The sequence below is a fragment of the Macrobrachium rosenbergii genome, chromosome 50, assembly GCF_040412425.1.
Source record: "Macrobrachium rosenbergii isolate ZJJX-2024 chromosome 50, ASM4041242v1, whole genome shotgun sequence".
Taxonomy (NCBI): domain Eukaryota; kingdom Metazoa; phylum Arthropoda; class Malacostraca; order Decapoda; family Palaemonidae; genus Macrobrachium; species Macrobrachium rosenbergii.
In genome coordinates, this window is record NC_089790.1 from 38,985,041 (window position 1) to 39,008,292 (window position 23,252).

Sequence of the window (23,252 nt, forward strand, 5' to 3'; positions counted from 1 at the left end):
ACCCCAATATAAAGTTTACCTTGGACAAGGAGGAGGACAATAAATTATAATTTTTGTACCTTTATCTTTCGTAGGGTAACCATGGCTTTTATCCAGGAGGAGGACTGTTTACGAAATTTTACAGCTCTTGTTTTTTTTTTTTTTTTTAACTTCAAGACTAATGCCATCTCAACTTTACCTCACAAGGAATTTACTCATACATCGAACTGGTTTGCTTTTTACCAAGAAATTCTATTCTTAACCGAATATTTTAAAGAGAATTGCTTTCCCTCACGGTTGTTTACAAGCGCTCTAGGGAAAATCCTGAATGAAAAGATAAATGAACCATCTATGATCTTTACTGCACCATAGTAATGTACTTAGGAGAAAATGCCTACATATATTTCAGAAAGTTCACCCTGCTATAGATCCTGAACTTGTTCCAAAAAGCCCACTAACCATCTGGTCAACGGTTCGCTTTAAGAGCCGTCTCAGCCCACTTTGTCTTCGAATGTCGTACGCAAATATACTTACCCAAGATATGACTATGGGACCTACAGTATGTTGGATACACGAGGAGGCTGCTAAGAGTTCGCATAAAGCACACAGAGAACTTTGTTTTAGAACGGGTAGTAGGCTGTCCAACCGTAAACATTCAAACATAAGACATCACTCGAAAATATATAAAACTTACATAGAATATAAAGACTATAAGTTTGATGGAAGAGTAAACAATGAGACTGACTTTAACATTTCAGAATCTCTTCTAATAAAAAAGACAGTCCCAATCCTACACTCCGAGTTGTCGTTTACACAATTGTCTGTTGCCAAATCTGTTGTTTTATATACTTGTTATAATTTTTTTTATTATTATTATTTCCATTCAGTCTCCTCACTTTCACTGCTCGGACGGACTCTTGTGTGCAATTCTATGTTGAATCAATGTTTTTCAGTCTTATTCATTTTCTTAATTTCTGCGCTTTTGTGTTTTCAGTAAGATATATATGGATATGTTTTAAGTGTAAAGTTATGCTACTATAGTGTCTCCAACTGTTTCAGCCTTGAAAATATAACTGGAGAATAAACTGTTTTATGTATAAGATGCCAGTCCTTCACTTCACTTGTGTGTGTGTGTGTGTGTGTATATATATATATATATATATATATATATATATATATATATTTATATGTATATATATATATATATATATATATATATACACACACACACACACACACACACACACACGAGGAGTACCTGAAAGTGTTACTTCCTTGCTTCTGTTTTAAGTATTCACAGTCAAAGATATGCATAAAAACGACTTCGACACCCATATTCTTAAAGAGAATTAAGAAGTTTGCTAATTAGTTGTTTACCATTGTTTATTTGATAAACGCCCACTCTATATCTACTTGGCTCAGCGTTGATTTTCTTGTCTAGGTCGACGTAGCTCTTAAGGGTTTTGTCGTAGTCTTGAAGCGTCGGGTTTGTGTCTATAAAGGTGCGGATTACCGACTCTTTCTCAGTTTTCCAAAGATGATGATATTTATTCCAGAGAGCGAAGTTGTTGGTAATTTCCTAGAAGTACATTTGGATTATTATTACCTTAGTGTACAGCAGTAATTTATATATATTTATCAAAATTGACTTGATGGTATGAATTTCACCTCAAGTTTTTACATAAGCAGGCTGAAATTCATGAACAAACCGGTAAATAAATTTCATTATGTTTTTTATTTGCCTAACATCTGCAGAGTCCAAAATCAGCTAATGGACTTCGTATCACTTTGCCAAATGATCTTTTGCCGCCATCTTTACAGACAGCCACATTGTTTCACCGAAATTGAAATATTTGGCAAGTCCCTCATAGTAACCTACAAAACTGGCACTGCGATATGAAATGTGATAAATTCTAAATTCTAAATCCATTAAAGCTTAGTTTATTATACTTTATTGCTATTGTCTTTATAAACTGTTCGAGATTCATCTTCAAAAATTACTTCTTTGGTTTTATTCTGGATCTACTTTTGGAAATTGGTTAAAAATTGTACTATGAAAGTTTCATAATTTTCTCCGTGTGGCGTTTTTTTAATTTCATTCTAAGGTGGAGGTAATACTAAACCTAAATATGCATATAATATCAGTGTTATAATTCATTATGAATGGCTTTCACAGGTTCTGTTAGATTTTAGATTGTGCTGTACGCCATTCAGCTTTTTATGACACTGCTTCTAGATATTACAACGAAATATTTCAGCCTTTTCAGACTTTGTGTAAGCCATTCCAGTGGCTTCAGTCACACTCCAGAGCAACCTCATTTTTTACAAGGTTAGTTTCAAAATAAAAGAAAGGTTGATTTTCACATTCCTGGTGATAGTGGAAACTTCTGGTCTCAGATTCATAATAAGCGGATGACCTGATTATTTATTCATTTGTACCAATATACAATGTAGAAACAGCCTTTTGGTCTTCCCTATCATCCACTGTAGATTAAACTCTCAAGCCTTCAAAACTGCATCAGTCAGATGAACACCAATAATGGTGGGGAAGGTGCCCTTTTGGTAGATATATAGATTGGTAGATGCTATTCATATGTTGGTGAGGAATGATCATTCTCGTTTCTGTCCACTGTAAGTGTAATTCTTGCTGGTGTGCACATTATAGGTAGCAGTTAAATAACATTCCTGTCTACGCAGTGTGTTTCCTGTTGCCCAGTGGTGTTGTCAAAAGCAATCATGTTAGTACTCAAGGATGGGCCCCAAGATGGACGGGATGATATGTTTTCACCCAAATTGTTGATTTTTTAAATATATTGGAAGTTATCTAAGTGACCAAAGCAATTAAAAATGTAGATTAGTTCAACAGAAGTATGCATTCAAAACACCCTCTTATCAGCTTTTTGTGTTACCTCTTTTTTGCTCCTTCTCTGAGAATAGTGTCCTCCTGTAACACAATGAAAATTTGTATCTTTAATTTCATCACTGGGTTTTAAAAGCTCGCCCCTGCGTCTATCATCTCAGCATGGATGTTGAAAGTCCGTTTTCCTTTAACTATGGTTTCTGCAGATGAGGAGTTACATTAGTTGTTGCTGCAGCACAGCTGAAAAGACTTTAATCCAGTTGTTTCTAGAAAATTTTTATTGTTCATGATTGTACATCAGCATGACTAAGAATGTGACAACTCTACCCAAAAACTGAAACCAGATATTAATGCTTGTCTGTCCCGTGTTCTATTTTACGACAAACCTTTTGTCCTACCTAATGTGTGTGTACCTCTGTTTACACTTTCAACTTCTGTGTGAGCAAAGGCTGTTTTGGCTAAGGGCGTCTTCGCATTAGATGAAATGAGAAATAATGAGCCAATGTGGTAAGATATATCCCTTTCAACTGTCATTGGGATATAGCGCGCAGATAAATACCTTAAATATTTCATTTTATTCACTGCAAACCACTGAGGAATCATGTTCCAGACGAATGGCAATTGCAGGTACCAGTTAATTTCATAGTTTACTCATATAAAAACCTACTAGATGTTCATTGCCATGTAGCTTAAAATCCTTGTAACTGCATTGATAATGTAAAATATTTTTGTATGATCCTCATTTTAACTGGATTCAAAGGTAGATGCCCAAGTATGTAATATAAATCCATTATGACATGTAGAGTTTGATCTAAATATGGAAGTTCTGTGGCATGATGCTTTTTTTGTCTTCCAAAGTAATCTTCCCGGGACATCAGTACATCACGCATCACTTTGTAGAAATGGATCCTTCTGTTATTCTGCTTTCTATCAAGAACATTGTCAGTTAACCCGTTCCCTGGTAAATGCAGTTCAACAGTGATATCCCGAAGAGCTGCATCATAAATGTTTCTCTGTAGCTGATACTATAGTATAACTCTGTATTATATTGAGATTTCTATTAGTCAATAGAAGGATCTCAAATTTCAGTCTTTCTTTCCAAGCTACCTCTGTTCCCTTAGCATATAGAGCCTGGTCCATGATAATAGTAATCTACTCTATACATAAGTATTATTTTATGCAAACTGCCTGAGAAAGCATCTCTTATACGTTAGATATTTCTGTAGCTGATTCATTAATTGTTGTCTCTGATTTCGATACCAGACTGTGTCCAAGCGCTAGTCATTTGGATTTCTTTGTCATGCATAACAGATTAAACTTCCTGGCACTAACAAAACTGCCTCAGCTAGGGGAAGAGCTTGGGCAGCCACCAACATTGGTGGGGAAACTTCCCTCTCCTTAGATACACAAATCGGTATATGATGTTCATTTGGTCTTGTTCACTGAAGGTGCTGCTGAATAACACTCATATTCTCTCAGTGTGTCATGTCAATCCTGCTGAGTGTTTCCTATTGTTGATCTTATGATGTCAAAAGCAAGCACAACTGAAAAGTAAAGATATACCCTTATTGGGTGGCTTATATTTTTTCATCCATTATGCTAATATTTTTAGCACACCCGAACATTCAAAGCTCTAACTAGTTCAGCATTATGAGACTTTTTACAACCCATGGAATCACAATACGATTTAGAGTTTGGACATGCACTCATTTTATGGCATAGATGATATCCCTCCCCGAAAAAGACTGTGAGTTAAGTGAGCTCCGTTTGACGAAACTATTTTACTAACAAGGAACATTTCTAAGAACTGGTTAGGAGCTTCAGAGGTTAAATGTATTTTTCAGTCAATACCTGTGGATTTGGTAGCCAGAGCAATTCCTTGTTACTATCTTTAACTCCATCTTGTAGTAATAAAGCTACTTCCAAAATTAGTGGTTCACACTGTTGACTCATTGTGTTTGCTCCAAATTGCCCTTTACATTTATGAAATCAAAGACTTGTTAACACTACCAGTAGTGAAAGCGTAGTATTACTTAACTCTGACTTTAAAGTTACTTTGGCCATATATAACAACTGGCTTCCTTATCACCTGAAAAATCGGATTACAGCAGAGTTCATTTTATATCTATACATCGCTTCATTGTCTGAATGATGATTTCTCGAGTTGGTGTACTTTTTAAACATTTGCTACTGACTTTTCAAGATACCTTTTCATATAGACTCCCTCTTTCTGTAGTTCTTTAATGGGTTTTCTTTGTTGGCAAAGCTGGACCTGCAGTCACGATGATAAAACCATCGGGTACAGTAATTGGTTTATGGGTTGTTTTTTTTTTAATTCAAAATCGGATAAAAATGTTTGATCGTTGCAGCATCACACAGTGTCTGCCAGTAATTTATATCACTTAGAATATCAAGCTCCTATGTGTATTCGTGAGATTCAGTCCCAAAGCTCATGCTACCCAGTTAAATATAAAGAACGATATTTTTGCAAAAAGATATCAGATATTGGCAACTCAATAACCTCTATTTTCCAGTGGTCTCAATCTCTTGAGAAAATATAAAATAAGAATGTTAATCAATTCAAATTTTTACCCTTACATAACTTGTGCACGTTTGGTGAGATAATTTCAAAGCCGACATTACCCCAAAATAGAGTAAAATGCAAAAATACCTCACATAAAAGTCACATTCATAATGTGAACGACGCTAACAAAAATGTTTGTTACATGTATATTTAAAATTTGTACTTGGCAATTGTAAGTAAGCATAAGAACTTTATATCCATGACGAATTTTATAAAAAGTTGTACATTTACCAATTCCATCTAGCAAATTTCTGTAAAGAGGGCGGCCAAAAGTTCATTTAGCAATGTGATCAAGGATTTATTCACCAGTTTAATGATCCTCATGTAACAAAGAGTTGATGAATTGTACTCGCGGCCGCAGCCTATATCTTAACTTGACTGATAATGAGCTTGAAAATCGTGTTAACTTGTTTAGCAATAAGCTATTTGCGTCAGTTATGAACAATTATTGATAAGTAAAACAGGTACACGCATATGTACTTGAGAACGCTCAGGGAAAGTGTAAACAATTTCATTGGAAAAGTAAAGTTGGCAGAATTCAATAACTCTTTGTACAGAATACACGAAACGAAATATTCAGTTACTGTAGAATAGAACACAATTATAAATAAATCAGTGATAATTTTACGAATCTGCGAGTGTAGACAACAAAATAAGCAGAGAAAGGGACTACGAGTAAGGGGTGGTTTGGGCGCAATTACAAATTTAATTGGTAATAAGAAAATTTACTTGATAAAAGCGGGTGAGAGGAATAATCATAATTTCTTCAGCTGGAAAAGTATATCGGAGACTATAAAACTTACAATGACTCTTAAAATCTGTTTGCATGAAAAAGACGGGAGACAACAAAGAAAAATGGAAATAAGACATGCTCCAGGGAAAGGCCTGAGAAGATTCAGGACAGGAAGAAGGAAGTACATAAGTGTCTATATCTTATGCAGGGACGAAAATAGGTTGCTATAGGCTAGTCGTTAAGAGTGTATGCAAAAATATTTGGAAGTTCCGGACTCCCGTAAATTGAAATTCTGATTATTCTTCATTGATCGACGCTCGGTGACATCCGAAGCATGACTTAGAAATACCTTACGATGCATTCCGAGAAGTCACAAATTTTGAACAGTCACTCAAAAATGTTTTGCAACATGTTCCAGAAGTTTTCGTTCACCTAACAATAATTTATTCGTTTTATATATACAAGGAATTGTGCTTTTCTTATTCGGTTAACAATATAAGAGAGAATTGTGAGTGAAAAATCCGTATTACGAAAAATAACGAAACATTTTGAAAAATTTCGCTCGTAAAGATAGAGTAAAAGAGTCAAATGAAAAACTATAATTAGTCATCCATTGAGTCCTTATGGGAGCAAATTCAGAGACTTTCTTCCTCATGGACAAATAACCCAATGGAAAAGTATAAGGAGAAAATCAGGTAACACCCAATGGATACTTAGTGGCAGAGAGAGAGAGAGAGAGAGAGAGAAAGAGAGAGAAAATGAATGATTAAACAATGGAGTTATAATAATGATACGAGAGAAATAAAGGAAGTATAATAATGATAGGCAGAAATAAAAACCGTGTTAAGGGAAACGGGAGGCAATTTCTCTGACGCACCATTCGTGTCTGTGCTTGTTTCATGCGCTTGCGACGGAGTTGCCAAATAGCGCCAGATGTCACTATTATAAGCTGTTGTCTGAAAAGTTTTGAAGTATGTTGCAATACTTTTTTGAGTGACTGTACAAAGCGCCTAAGACATCCAACAATTTATCGAGATTTGTTAAGAACTATGATGGTTTTTTTGTGGACTAGAATCGCGGGGATTGGCATTTCACGCACGAGCCACTTCTGAACTTCTGCAATCCACCTCCAGAGTCTTGCAAACCACTCCTATCTACATATAAATAATTTGCGAATCGCTAAACTGTTTGGTTCCGATCTGAAGTTAAATTTCAAAATTTCGACCAAGCTCGAAATTTACTAGACAGTTATTATTTTTCCCATACCGTGATGGGCCATAAAAGATTGGGACAAATTTCCTCCGACCTGCTAAGAATTTCCTGCGAGCTCTAGTTCGTAACTGTTGGATAAGATTTGAATTACTACGACGACGACTACTACTACTACTACTACTACTACTACTACTAATAATAATAATAATAATAATAATAATAATAATAATAATAATAATAATAATAATAATAATAATAATACAAAAAGCAAACAAGAAATAACTGACATTTTTCCCGTTGTTACTACTTACGGCCTTTGTAGACTGGAAGGAACTGGGCATATGGCTCAAAACTTTGGTCACATCTTTACTTTCATATACATGTTTGTAATAATTTCGTCTCTTCGAGGGGACCTCTAAGACCTGTTCTTGCATTCTCCAAACACGCCTCTTTTCAGCAACATTTTCGGAGATGTCCTGACCCTCATCGGAGCGCTTTCAAGAGGAAAATCAGATTACTCTCGTTAACTTTCATAATGTATATATATATATATATATATATATATATATATATATATATATATATATATATATATATATATATATATATATATATATATATATATATATATATATATATATATATATATATATATATATATATATATATATATATATATATATATATATATATATATATATATATATATATATATATATATATATATATATATATATATATATATATATATATATATAATCACACACATACCTATCTATCTATCTGCATATATATATATATATATATATATATATATATATATATATATATATATATATATATATATATATATATATATATATATATATATATATATATACATGTGTTAATTTGAAATATTACAAAAAGAGTGACTTTTCTGAAGAGTTTGCGTGCCTTTTGAAGGACATTTTGTGGTTATTAGAGAAATACCTTTACGATTACTCATGGCAGCAAAGATTGACAGTACTGACCACTGGGAAGCTGTGTTTGCAATTTTAGCGTTAAACCAACAGTGATAAATTGAAAGAGAAAGGCTCCAAACTGTGGCCAGCAGTTTCATCAGGATTTTCCTCGAAGGTAACACGGAGTGAATAGTGAATAAAAGAAGTGAAGGTTAAAGGGAGTATGTGAACATTGAATAACACTGATAAACAATGATGACGAGGCTGTGTCGTCACTCAAAGTAGGACGTGTTTGTTACGTCAGGTACTTCCGTCCACGCTTTTGACAGAGATGGACTGGGGAACCAAAGGCAAAGAAATTTGTGAGATGTGGAGGTGTGCATATGAGTGAAGTTTCTCTCTCAAATATGAAGAATACCTCAACAGAGTTTTAAGTACACTCTTGTAGACTAGATTTTGCAACTTACAATTTCGTAAAGAACATGACTCCTAGAAGCAGCTTTTACTTGGGTGGAGAAGTGTATTGTTAAGAAGTGGTAAGATAGATCTGAACTTAATTCTGATGCTTCATTTTTTCACCACTCTTCTTCAATCGTGTTAATCAAGAAAAGTGGAGTGTTCCTACGGAATTTGAATTCCAAGTAGGACTTTAAAGGAAACCTGCAAACCGCTTGTTTCATGTTACCTTGGAGGTAACTCTTCAAGACTATATCAAATATATATACCAACTCATTTTTTTATTTAATTTCATTGTTATAGTCAAGAACCTTTCCTTAGTTTACTCATATAGTTACAAGCTCAGAGAGAGCTGAATGTTTTGCTTACTAATGGAATTGCATTACTTATATATATATATATATATATATATATATATATATATATATATATATATATGTGTGTGTGTGTGTGTGTGTGTGTGTGTGTGTGTGTGTGTGTGTATGTATGTATGTATGTATGTATGTATGTATGTATGTATGTATGTATATATTTATAAACTAGCCACTGGGCGAGCCAGCCCAACTTGACGCCGGTCCCAAGCCCGAATAAAGAGCGAGGGTTGGTGTCAGTAAGGACACCCAAACATAAAAACCTAATATGCCAAAAGCTAATATGAAATGAGCCATATAATGGAACAGAAGAGTACTAAGGCTGCTCCGTAAACGATGCACAGGTACATCACCCCAACTCTGTCTGTGTGAGGATTACTGCGTCATGAGCAGGTGCAGCTAAAGAAGTTATTTCACATAGGCTTTAGAGCAAGTTAGGTCCATGATGGGGAGAGGAAGGTAGTTGACTAATCTTGTGATAAGATAGAAGGTAGATGTTTTATGTGTTCAGGAAACACGATGGATAGGAAATATAGAGCAAAGGAGCTTGGTAACAAATACAAATTGTGTTATAGTGGAGCGAATGCACAAGGTAGAAATGGAATTGGTATATATTTATATCTGTTAAGGGAACTGAAGAATGCAATGATGAAGGTGCACTTGAAGAATTACCAAATCATGAGATTGAAGATATGCTGTGGAGGAGAAGCGATTAATATGTTAGTGCATATGCACAAGTGGGTTGCACAGAAGAAGAGATCCATTTTTTGAGCAATATGGATGGAGTGATGCAGGAGCTGGAAGAGCATGAGATGGTTGTGGTGGGGGCAGATCTCAGTGCCCATGTGGGAGGGGAAAATGAAAAAATGGATGTGTGCATGGGGGTCATGGGATAGGTGAGAGAACGTAGGAGAGTATAATGGACTTTGCCATGACATTTTCAATTTCTAGATCAATTTCTTCCAACACCTTTCTTTGAAACTCTCTTCTCTTATCACCATCCTTTAATAATTTCACAACTTGATTGTTCATACTCGTTTTGTTTTGGATTTTCTTTCTCTTTCCAGCTTCAAGTCCATGCACAAAAATCTTGCTGGGGGTCCACATAGTCTCCTGGGATAGATAACTTTGCAGGTTTTTGACTTCCCATAGCCTCTGCCTTCTGTAAAGAAAGTAATCTATTCGAAAGCGTTTACCACCACTCCTATAAGTAATTAGGTGTTAGTTTTTCTTTTTGAAAAATGTGTTTATTATTGCCATGGTAATAGTAAACATTTTCCAGAAAGAAAAGGGAACACCTAGTTACTTATAGGAGTGGTGGTAGATGTTCTTAAATAGATTACTTTCTTTACGGAAGGCAGAGGCTATCGGAAGTCAAAAACTGCAAAGGTATCTCAGTCGACCATGTAGCCCCCAGGAATAGACTTTTATGTATGTACTTGAAGCTGGAAAGAGAAAGGAAAACTAAAACAAAACGAGTAAGGAAAATCAAGTGGTAAAGTTATCAAAGGAGGGTGATAGGTGAAGAGAGTTTAAAAGAAAGGCGTTGGGAGAACCTGATCTAGAAACTGAAAGTGTTCTGGAATGGTGGACAAATAATGCAGCAGTAATTGAGAAGTATGAAATGGAGGTACTTGGGGAAACATCTGGGATGAAATAGGAGGAAAAGGAGAGCTGGAGGTGGGATGAAGAAGAGGGCAAATAAGAGATGGGAATAATCACAGTTAGGGAGGACAGGGACAGGCTCAGGGAGAAAAACAAAGAGGTAAAGAAGGTGGCAGCTCAAGCTAAGGCAAGGGCATCTGATGACATATGTACAGACTGGGAACAAGAGAAGGGCTGAAGAAGATGCTGAAACTATCAAAGGCGAGAAACGCTAGCACCAGAGATATCACTCATATCAAGCAAATTAAGGATCGAAATTATATTGTACAAAGAAGGGAATAATATATCTTGAAAAGATGGAAAGAATATTTTGAATAACTGCTGTATGAAGAAAACGAAAGACTAACAAGAGAGAAAGGACAAGTTCCTTAAAGAAGATGAAGGATGGGAAGGTGACAGGTCTGGACCTGATCCCAGTTGAAGTATGGAAGGCATTAGGAGATGAAGGAGTGGAAATCCTTTATATTCTGATAGAAAAGTTTGTAGATCAAGAGAGGATACCAGGGGAGTAGAAAAGTATATTGATACCAATTTTCAAATGCAGGGGGAATGTTCAAGAGTGTTGTAATTATGGAGGTATTAAACTGATGTCCCACACTTTGAAGATATTAGAAAGAATGATAGATGCCAGACTGAAAGAGGAAGTACAAATAGGAGAGAACAGTTGGGATTTATAAAAAGAACTGGAACAACAGATGGCATGCTCTGTCTGAGACAGATAATGGAAAAATTCAGAGAAAAGCAAAAGGACTTACATATGGTGTTCATAGATCTTGAAAAGGCCTATGAGAGAGTCCCGAGACAGGACATCTGGAGGAGTTTGAGGGAGAAGATGGTCCCAGAGAAGTATGTATGGATGGTTCAGGAGATGTATCGGAAAGTGTATACCAGAATGGGGAACAGTGTTGGAGAGACTGAAGGATTTGAGGTGAGGGTTAGATTACACCAGGGATCAGTCCTTAGTCCATTTATTTTCACCATCGTGATGGGGGAGGTAAGAGAGCCACTGCCATGGAGCATATTATATACAGATGAGATTGTGTGCAGAGCGGAGGAAGGTTCTGGAGGGGATGTTGGAGAGGTGGAGAGTATCACTGGAGGATAGAGGAATGAGGATAAGCAAGTCAAAGACAGAACATATGTGTACCACCATTGAGGGGGATGACCGGAAGAGTATAAGGTTGGATGGAGAAGAAATAAAGAGAGTAGAGAAGTTCAAATACTTAGGGTCTATAGTAGAGGCTGGTGGAAGAATGGATGAGTAAGTAAAAGATAGGATACAAGTAGGTTAAAACAATTGGAGAGCTCCTATGAAGTGCTTTGTGACACAAGAGTGCTATGAAGACAAAAGAAAAAGTTCCATAAGGTAGTGGTACGACCAGCTATGCTGTATGGTATAGAAACGGTAAGTATGACAAAGACAGAGAAGAAATGGACGTAGCAGAGAGGAGAATGTTAAGATGGATATCTGGTGTAATAAATGAATTCAGTATTAGGAATGAGTATATAAGAGGGTCAACAAAGGTGGTTGAAACATCAAAGAAGGTACGGACACCTACTGAGAAGGGAGGAAGACCACATTGGAAGACGTACTATGGAGATGGAAGTGCAGGGTAGAAGATGAGAAAGACCAAAAAAGAGATGGAGAGATTGTGTGGGGGAAGAATTGAGGGAGAAGGGACTTGACAAAGCAGAAGCGCACCACACAGGTAGGACAAAGCGGCTCATCTAAAACGGCGACCCCATGAAGAAAAGGGACTAAGCTGAGAAGAGGATATATAATATATATATATATATATATATATATATATATATATATATATATATATATATATATATATATATATATACATAATGTGTGGGCGTGTGTGTGTGTATGCTGCAAAGAAATATTTTCAATGACTTCATTACCATTTTGATTTTAAAATCAATCAACATTAAGTTAGTCCACTTTCTTATGTTCACCAAATCAATGTATTTTAACAGATTTTTTTATTTCAGGTGCAGTGATATACCAATGTATTTTTTAAACATACATAGAAATTGTAGAACGTAATTCCTCTTGCAACTAAACGTACAGTTTTGTCTGAACATGTAATTGTATGCATAAACTAAACATAATAGGGTAATCATTACTAGGAAAGGTAAGCAAGCAAATGGGTAAAAATACATCCCGAGCCATAAAGATTTTAGGTAAAAGCTTCAAAAGAACTATGAAAGTCCGTCGTTGCTGATATTACGTTTCTTTAAATTGGTATTTTAGGGAGCTGCTGTAACAAAAAACGGTCCAAATTGACACAGCTCCTAAGAGCAACTTAGGGACCCTGAAATAAAACGACTTTAATTCCCGTTTCAGGAAAATACTCACTTGGTCCTTGCTGGAGCGTATCCACTGAGAGACACCTTTGGCCGTTGACAAAATGATTTTACATACTTTGTTTAGGCCCTCCTGCAACTCCTCGAAGGTTGGAGTGATTTGGACTCCAGGATACACTAAAGACGTTTGGAGTTCCAAGAGTGCGACGCCCTGATCATCACTGACTGAAGTGTCAGTCATGAAGGTCGCTTCTCCTGAAATAGTAATTGTATATACTGTATTTACGCTGGGTACCACCATTTGGTATTGACATCACATAATGCAATTTTGAAGTCATAAGATGACAGGAAACTATTTTGCTTCTCAAGAAAAGAATAAACGCTGAAAAGGTGATTGTAAGAAAGATAATTTATTTGAAGAGATGATGAATCGAAACTCTATAGCTACATGAAGGAGGCAACTGTTCCAATCTCCAAAGTCACCATTGAACCGTTTAAAGACAAAAGACCCCTAACTATCATAGTTCTGGGCTATTGAGATAAAATGGATAAAACTGTGGATTCTTTATTAACCTATCATCTTCAAAATGGGCCATGTAAAACTATTTACTATCCCCACAGTAAATGCCTACCAGGTTTCATAAAAATAAGCGAAAATTAATTTTGACTTCGAATCGAACTGCAACCTCAGGAAATATGGCAAGATCAAATTTACTTGGAAGAAAAATCGCCACGCCAAGGGTTCCTTCATACCAAGATTTATCAAAAACAGACGAAACAAAATGTACCTCTTTGCACTGGCCAAAATAAGCTACGTTTAAGAAAAGTAATCACCAGCCTGCTCAGCATCTGACGTGAAAATTAGTGAATATTACAGACAAATATAATTTCTGAATAAAAAATTTCTAGTTAACTGACTGTGGCCAGGAGAAATTTCCCGGTTTAAAAGAAATGTAATGAAAAATAATTAAATACATCAGGGTATATGCCAACCAAGTTTCTATCAACATGGAGGCGAAATAGGATTACTCTTACGAAATGACCTTTGAAATTTAAAAATAAGGCAAGCCAACCATATTTTGGAAAAATAGTCACCAGCCCCGAAGTAAATCGTCAGTGTGATTAGAAAGAAAAATCGTAGAAAAATTAAATGTCGACCTTCTGATTGACCTATGACCTTGAAACATTAAAGGAAAAAAATATGTAAATTAATACTTAAACATTTAATGCCTAATGTTGATGACAAAAAACCTCTTCATATGACAGTCTCTGAGACTATGTAGAGGAAGTGATGATAATATGACGTTAAAAATGACCTGTAAACCTTATAAAATAGGCATTTGGGGATAACCAGGCTTCATCAAAATCGGAGATGATAATAACGATAAGTAGTATTTAAAGTGATAGTGCATCAGCTACATTCAGTTAATATAGAGTCTTGCCTATCTTTCTGATAACTGATATTTCAGGGTTGCTGCATTCTGCCGGTAAGTCGCCGATGTTGCCGGCAGAATGCAACTGCTTTCCTTTCCAAGAATAACAAACATCGGCGAACTACTGGCAGATTGCAGTAACCATGAAAAATCAGTTATCAGAAAACAGCTATCACCTTCCAAACTACATGCTTAAAAGAGGGTTTAATAATAATCATAATAGTAGTAGTAATAATACACGCTGTTTCAACGGTATTCAGCTTGCATTGAGTCCTCTCTGCTCTTGTTATATTCTTCTCGTTTGCCAGTAGGTGGTATAATATTATTTCCAAAGGACATGGAAAGATATTCTGCTTTTGTTGTTTATTTTACCCTTACGCCTCGACGCACATGCTGGTGGTCATCTAATGAGAGAATGTATGAAATTAAAGGGAGGACAGCTATTTGAGGAGGAACGCCGGATTTATATCACGGTGGAAGGAATTTTCTTTGGTCAGTTTTCACCTCGGGGATCTACCCTCTTGGCTGTAGAAGTCGTCGAAATTTATTATACCACCTATCTGTAGACGAGAAGAATATAATAAGAGGAGCAGAGAAGACTATTCAAGCTGAATGCCGTTGAAACAGCAATTGTTTCTGATAACTGCCCTAAAAGAGGGACTCCTTCCAAATATAATAATAATAATAATAATAATAATAATAATAATAATAATAATAATAATAATAAGAAGAAGAAGAAGAAGAAGAAGAAGAAGAAGAAGAAGAACTAAATTAGTAAAACGTAGCAAACAAAGTACAAAATTAGAAACTTCTGTTTAAATAAATGTTAGTTTTAGTTTTCTGAAAAGAACTATTGTGCCGGCTTTGTCTGTCTGTCCGCACTTTTTCTGCCCACCCTCAGATCTTAAAAACTACTGAGGCTAGAGGGTCACAAAGTGGTATGTTGATCATTCACCCTCCAATCATCAAACATACCAAATTGCAGCCCTGTAGCCTCAGTATTTTCTATTTTATTTAAGGTTAAAGTTAGCTTCCGGCAACGATATAGGCCAGGCCACACCGGGCCATGGTGTAAATTTCATAGGCCGCGTCTCATACCGAATTCTACCGAGACCACCGAAAGAGAGATCTATTTTCGGTGGCCTTGATTATAAGCAAAATCTATGGCCCTTTGCAGCTAAGCACCGCCCACTGCACGCCAGTGATTGGCTAGCTCTCGAAAGGAGAGTAACGTCACACTAGTTAACAGTCCAAAATGATTGCCACCTGCCAGTGCGGATTTCACTCCGTTCGGTCATGTTAAGTTCATTACGTGGACGATGACACCACAGATTTGAGTTCCCGGAATTGTGAAGTATCTAATTGATGTCTCCGATAAAAGATATATTAAGTTATAATAATATCATTACGAAGATCTTGGATTATTCTGTCTGTGCATCTTTTTTTTTTATCAGTGCAGCCTAAATACACAAGCATCTGGCTTTTTTTTTTTCTTTTAAATTGGTGTTGGCCTCCATAAGCGATTCCACATAGACCACATTAATTGAAATGAAGCATAGACTTATGCATCCAGTTCCGATATTAAGTTATGAATTCATCATAATCCTGTATGTCAAATGTTAATGTCATTGTAAGACTAGGCCTACACGTCAATTTCTTATATTTTGAGGCAATGGCAGGGCATGGGCCTACGCGTCTATTTCTTATTGCAAATAGTTTTCCACCCGTTTCTGTTGGAAATAGAGTAGTTTTTAATTAATAAAGTAGCTCCGACCCCACGATATAGAATGTATATGTATGCGGTGAAATGTACGTGTATAAGCATGTGCTTATACACATACATGTGTATTTGCGTCAATGGCCTTAGTAAATGTAAAGCCACTCATACCACAAAGAATAAAAGTAAAATTTAATGGCATGTAGCCGAAGGTGCACATAGACCAATCATAGGGCTGTCTTAGCCTTACGCCCAACTATTGAACTGCTCGCAATAAATACATTGAAAATAACATTCACAGAAGGGATAACAAATTATATTACTGTGATGATGAGTAAATATAAGGTTGCTGTAGCATTTCTATGAAAATGAAGGCTATGGTAGGGAGGCATCATAATATACTTAACGAAATCAGGAAAAATAAATGATAGCTGAAAAGTTATGTATGAGACTATCCAAACCAGTCTACCCGTAGCCCATGATTCATTTGCCTTTGGGGGCATTCTCCTAGATTGCTCTGTTGGACAAAAGGATACTTAAGAGTCAGTAAATTTTCTCTCTCTCTCTCTCTCTCTCTCTCTCTCTCTCTCTCTCTCTCTCTCTCTCTGTTGTTAGGAGAATATTCTAGCGCAGACTATAAAAATAAAGATCTCGATTACTTTTAATTAAAACAAATGACTAAATTTTCAATTAAAAATAGTAGGCAAATAATTCTTTACACCAGTAATTTATGAAAAGGTCTATGTTTATTCTGCAATGTTAGGTTACCATATGAAAAATTTTCGGAGGCACTACAGGCGCCATAGCAGCAGCAGCAACAGAAGCAAGAATAACCACAATAAAACGGCTGAATGTAAGAGAGGGATAGGCCTATAATTCAAACGTCACAACTGCGTAAACCGACAAAAAGACATAGGACGTTATAGGTCTACGTCATTTTTTATGATCCTGTTATTTCGAAAGGAGAAAATGTCCTTAAGAAAATTCTCAGCAAATTAAATCCTATCATACTGTAATTTTAAGTTAAACAGGCATATTCTGGTTTAGTAGAATGCAATCACTGCTTGTCATCCCACCGAATATTTAAAAGGTTGCAATGAAATCGATTTTATGACTATTAAAATGTAGTAAAATTCCCTAAAGTCAATATAAAATATCAATCTGCATAACTCTGAGAAAGTCTTTCTGTTTGAGTTTAAAGTGGCGAACACGCTTGACAATATCGGGCGGTAATTATTATTGTCCTGTAATTCAAGAACACCGATTCGAACACAAGACATTCCCTGTGTCACCTCCGTATTCAGGTGAACCTCATTTACGAAAAAAAAACCTGCAGCATCGCGGAGAACTCCTGACTTCATTCATATTTTCCTATTTTTCGACCACTTTTAGGGAGATGCGTATTATGATTTTATTTCAGGGGATAATATAAGGTTTCCTTTTGATAATCAGCAGAGCGTATTTTTGTTCTGTAAAACAACCATTCCAAAATTAATGAAGATGAAAAGAACCACAGATTGACCAACTTTTCGAAACTATTGCCAACCAGTCAGCTTCAAGGGATGGTCGTGACGTAAGCTTAGCTGCAAAGAGCGGTGGATTTTGCTATAGCCTATACGATGTACAGAAAACTCGATTGCGCCGAAGAAACTTCGGCGCATTTATACCTGTTTATTTTTTCACTGCATCATATCTGACATATTTCGTATTTGATATTACATAGAGGAACAGCTAAAATTCGGTTAAGGACATATTACGAATGTAACATTACTTTTCAGCGTTTTTCTCTTCATTGGAATAACAATAAAAAATCTAATTTTGGGAAGAGAAAATCATCTTTATTTTGACAAAAATAGTAGTTTAGATAACCAAAGGAGTACTCTTATTCGTCTAATTGTTTAATACATGTATTTCTTTGCATGACAGATATCTCTAAGACAACCTAGGAACAGTTCTTTCAACATCCTCTGATTTTTTACCCAAACAGAAGTTCATTTTTCCTTTGCTTATAAGCCTTTCGATATACTTCCAAAATGAACACTGATGCAAAACTTCATAATTCTGCTGACAGTAATCACCAGTGAAATAAATTATGTAGACATTTATGATTTCTTCATCAAATACTCTTAATCCTTTTCGGATGAGCAGATGCCATTTTTATCGGTACCAATTACGCTTCTCCTATGGATAGCTCTGTGCCTTAGAAGAAGTAATCAAAGTAAAAAAATCTTTGGGACCAATACACTAACCCTAAAACCCTGAATTTTAGCCGTTGAACAGACCTATGCCCTTAAAAAGTATGTTAAGGTCAAAACCAGTTTGGAAAAATAATCAGGGATCTTTAAGACTTATGCCTACCCTGCTTCATTAAATTCAGACAAAAAAGCAAATTTAGACTATTAAATCCAAGTCAGGTACATTATGAAAAATATTATCCAACTCCTAAATACTCCCCTAACATTTTTCATCAGAATTAAGAAACAAAACAACATTTTCATCCTTAAATCAATCTTTGACACAGAAAAAGAAGTCAACAATAAAATGCTGACCTACAGCTTGGCCTATGGTTGTGAAACAACAAAGAAACATAGTTAAAGCAGTAGCTTCGAAACAAAATGCCGAATTATGGAGACTAGATATCTCTAGTCATCTAGAGCAAAGTTCCAACGCTTTGACTTTTAAACTTTGAAAAGTAGATCAAGGTAAAAGATGAAAATGGTGAAATCAATGATTAACTTTCAAGGTGTCTAGCACCAAGATGCATCAATATTTAAGGTTAAAAAGTGATCTGTAATTACCATTAACAGAATAATCATATACATCATATGTCAATAGTTTTAATAGAATCATCTCTATAAACCCTGGTTAATAATAAAAATTAAGTAATATCCTGAAGAAGACGTATAAAGATAATTTAAATGTCATTTTGAGACAAACTCACAATCATTCGTTGAAAAGATTGACCAACTTTATGCTGTTGAGCATCTAATTCATTTCGCCAAATTTCAGTGACGACTACTAAATTGTGGTCAAAAATAGAACATATAAGCCTTTTCACAATATGTTATCGACTTTATTTCAGCAGATAAATAAATAAATCCGTCGTTTCAAATGAGAGGCTCCTCACGATTTATTTTCAGAGGTGAACAGTCTCATCCCTCACTGACCAGAATACCACCACTCGCACTGTCTTCTTTTGTCGAAGAATTGGTAATGGAATTTTTCGACAACTTAATGTTAATTTTAGCGACAGAAAAACGACAACGCCTGTATGATTTCTAGAACAAAAGATAAAGAGATAAGCATACAAAAGAAATTGTCGTAAGGAATAAGAAAATGAACTATTATTAAGGTCATAAACTTAAAAAAAAAAAGTGTATTTTTCCTGGGCGCTGGTAACTTATTTTTTGTACTGATATCAAATAGATTTTGAATCTGATTTTTTTCTTAACAAAACACGATCGTTTTCATTTACGTAAATAAAAAGATATTCAGTAATTTTACATGTATGATTTGTATACCAATGGGTAACATATAAGAAAGTTTTCTATAGGATAATGCTTTCTTGCTTTTCAAAAGAATGGGTTTTCAACATTCACGCTTGTTTGGTTTATAGAATTTGTTATTCAATTGTCACAATGATAAATGCTCACAACCCCAAGAGAATCCATGATGACACTGACCGCGTCAGTGACCGTGGCTCGTGTACGGGGCCAAGTTAATGCTGTCGGCCACTTAAAAATGGTGGCCAGTTTTTAGAGGCGGCCACCGACCACTGAAAGTGGCCGGGGTCACGTTATCTTAATTCGATAATCATTTTGACTATATCTACAAGGTACCAAAGGCCTACTGTTTCAAAATTTCGTATCATCCCTGGCGCTGGATTTGATATGTGAATCTGCTTAAGATCGTCATTTACGTGATATTCACTGCGTGCTTTCAAGGGGATAATGCTAGAATGGGTTTCAACACACGCTACAATTGTCACTGATAAATGCTCACATACTTGAATAAAATTGGACTCTTAAAACCCTACGACTGTCCCTCAAAGAATCCCAATCCCGTTGTTCAGGTGACCCGATAACCGGCCCCAGCAGAGGCCCGAAAAGAGTACAGGAGAGGGAGGGAAAAAGAGAGCATGGCTGCTGATTATGAGACAACTGGATGGGTAAGAAGCGTTCTGCATTTATTCATTACCTTCATAAATTAGTAGACTTCATGGAAAATAATTTATAAACAAACCCTCGACCAAAGAACTTAAAAATCAATATATATGAATGGAAGAGTTTGTCTTTTACTTATCTTATGGAACATCATAATGCCTTAAGATGTCTTCAGTAAAGAAGGTACAGTGTGTTATTGCGGGCTTCTTACTCCGATTCTGTTTCAGTAGTTACGGTCATTCTTATGCCTGGAACCATGTGCCATGGTAATCTAATTTAGCTACCTAGACCAGATTAATTGCTCTTAGATTAGGACAGTCGTATATTACTTACCTTTCATTCTCTTTTCAACAGTAGTATGTTTTCTGATGGAGTCCAGTGCACATCGGACGGATTTGATCAACACATCCAGAACGCGCTGATGATAACTTCGTCGAAGGTCTCTCGCTGCCATTTCAACCTTCAGAAAAGGTCACAAAGAAAACAGTAGCTGGAAAAGATCACTTCAAAGTGGACCAAAGTCATACGGGGCAAAACACTTTTCAAAGACTTCATTTTAAGAAACAAAAAACATGAAATAAAAATTCTGAAAACATGAACACTATTCTGACAGAGAAAGGAAGAAAAAAGATTTTCTTCCCATAAGGGTCTTAATGCTTCGTAAAAAAAAGATTCATTCATTCTTCGTACGAGTTCCTCCCTTCACTGTTGAGTGGCCTTGGAGGGGGCAATCTTCCTCCTCAGTTCTCATTATTTCTTGATTTCTGTTTACTTAACTTTTAACACCATATCCTTCAGAGTAGCTGATCATGAGTTGTGAGATTAATTTTGTTTCTATTATTATATATATATATATATATATATATATATATATATATATATATATATATATATATATATATATATATATATATATATATATATATATATATATATATATATATATTTATTTATTTATATATATATATATATATATATATATACATTACACACACACACACACATATATATATATATATATATATATATATATATATATATATATATATATATATATATATATATATATATATATATATGTGTGTGTGTGTGTATGTGTGTGTGTGTGTGTGTGTGTGTGTGTGTGTGTATTATATGTAACTAGTCAGTCTTTCGAGAGATCATATGACTGAACGCAGCATGTAGTAAAATGTTTGAGTGTCGTTCGCATACCACGAGAAGTCAATGTTCGCAGAAAACTCTTGTTGGCAAAACACGTGGAGTAGAAATGCGATTTCAGCTAGAACATTCTAGAAGGTGATCCGGTTATAGATCCGGATTTGAATAGAATATCACTGCGTTTTTCCCCCCTCACTGAGTGTGTAGGTACGTGTGTGACCAAGTACCTCGTGACGCCTTGTTTTACAGAAGACCTGTTTTATCGCACCTTGAACTCGAGCGATGTCACGAGAGTGTGTTCATATGTGCGTTGCAAAACCCATATAATGGGAGTGTTTCATAGAATGAGGGGGCAATACGATCCGTTCTGAGAATCGTTAATATTTGAACTGTGTTAAAGGGAAGCACACAGATCGAGTCTGTGTTCCAGAGGACTTTCGTGAAGAGAGTACAACTCATAAAACATTTTAGATTTTTCTTACAGACTCTGGAAAAAGACTATCCCTGTTGCAGTGAAATCTTGTGCTTCTGCATTTTTTACATTTTCTGGTTTTCAATATAACGCTTGTCTCTTACAGGTAATCCTTCCTTCCTTCTTTTTTTCCACGTTCCTCTTCAAGGAAGGGAGTGGTGTGACATTGAATCATATATGATATGACCTTCATAATGTACTGAGTGACCTTTTATGATTTGGATGACAGATGAGTTATTTCTGTATTTCCTTAAATAATTGGGTGCCCATGTTTTGGACCTTAATCAGAAGATTTTCATAGTTATGTTGAATCATTCGATTTCATTCTTTCGTAGCTTATTTGAAGTTATTTTCGTTATTTTTTTTTCAATAAAATTTTTTAGTTTTGTAACCTAGTATCTCATTCCAGTAGACCTTAGAATTTAGTTAGGGGCAATGATTAATTTATGATGTGAAGATGACAGATCAGCTAACACAGCAAGTCGGCTCTTGCTACCTTATATATCTCGGGAAAAGCGAGATACCAACTTTTGTTCTTAAATCAGAGACTTAAATAAAATATAGGCCTCGAAAATCGGACCAATAACATATATATTATAATTTTAGCACCTATTATGGTAAATTTCCGTAAATTGATACTGCTTTAAAATAACCATATGTCGATATAGATGCGATTATCTCTTTTAATGGGAACACTCCCTCTTCTTCTTCAGTTTGCTTTGATAAATCGTTGTGCAGGGAAATATACTTGAAATATATTATCCAGGAAATCATAAGGAATGAGTGAGTAAATACACCAAATCAAATGATGCTATGTGCCTTAACAAATGACTGCCAGTGGATGCTCCAATATCATTAGCAACGCCCTTAATATGTCCTCCGTTGGTAATGAACTTTTACTATCCAAATAGAAAAGGTAATTGCAGTTCGGCAGTGTCTATTTTCTTTCAAGGAAAACATGTGAGCTTTCACACTTTGATTTGATTAGACACGAACGTTTTATCTTGAGTACATCGCTAATAGAATAATATCAACTTTTCAACGTCAGCACTTAAAATGTTTTTTGCAGCATTATGTCAAGAAAATTAATGGCATCTAAAAGCAGGATAATAAGTTTTCTCACTTTTGGTAAAACAAAATAGAAAAATATCCTTACTTTCACATTACCTAAATCACCACTTTTAACTAG

At 35.4% G+C, this 23,252-nt stretch overlaps 1 protein-coding gene across 1 annotated transcript in view; it reads right to left on the reverse strand.

Moving 5' to 3' along the window:
- LOC136832859 (dynein axonemal heavy chain 5-like) overlaps nucleotides 1–23,252 on the reverse strand; it is a 401,416-nt gene that overhangs the window by 262,657 nt on the left and 115,507 nt on the right. The window contains 4 exon segments of the mRNA XM_067094521.1: nucleotides 1,357–1,558; nucleotides 7,680–7,862; nucleotides 13,173–13,375; nucleotides 20,767–20,893. Coding sequence (XP_066950622.1) covers nucleotides 1,357–1,558; nucleotides 7,680–7,862; nucleotides 13,173–13,375; nucleotides 20,767–20,893 — 715 coding nt within the window.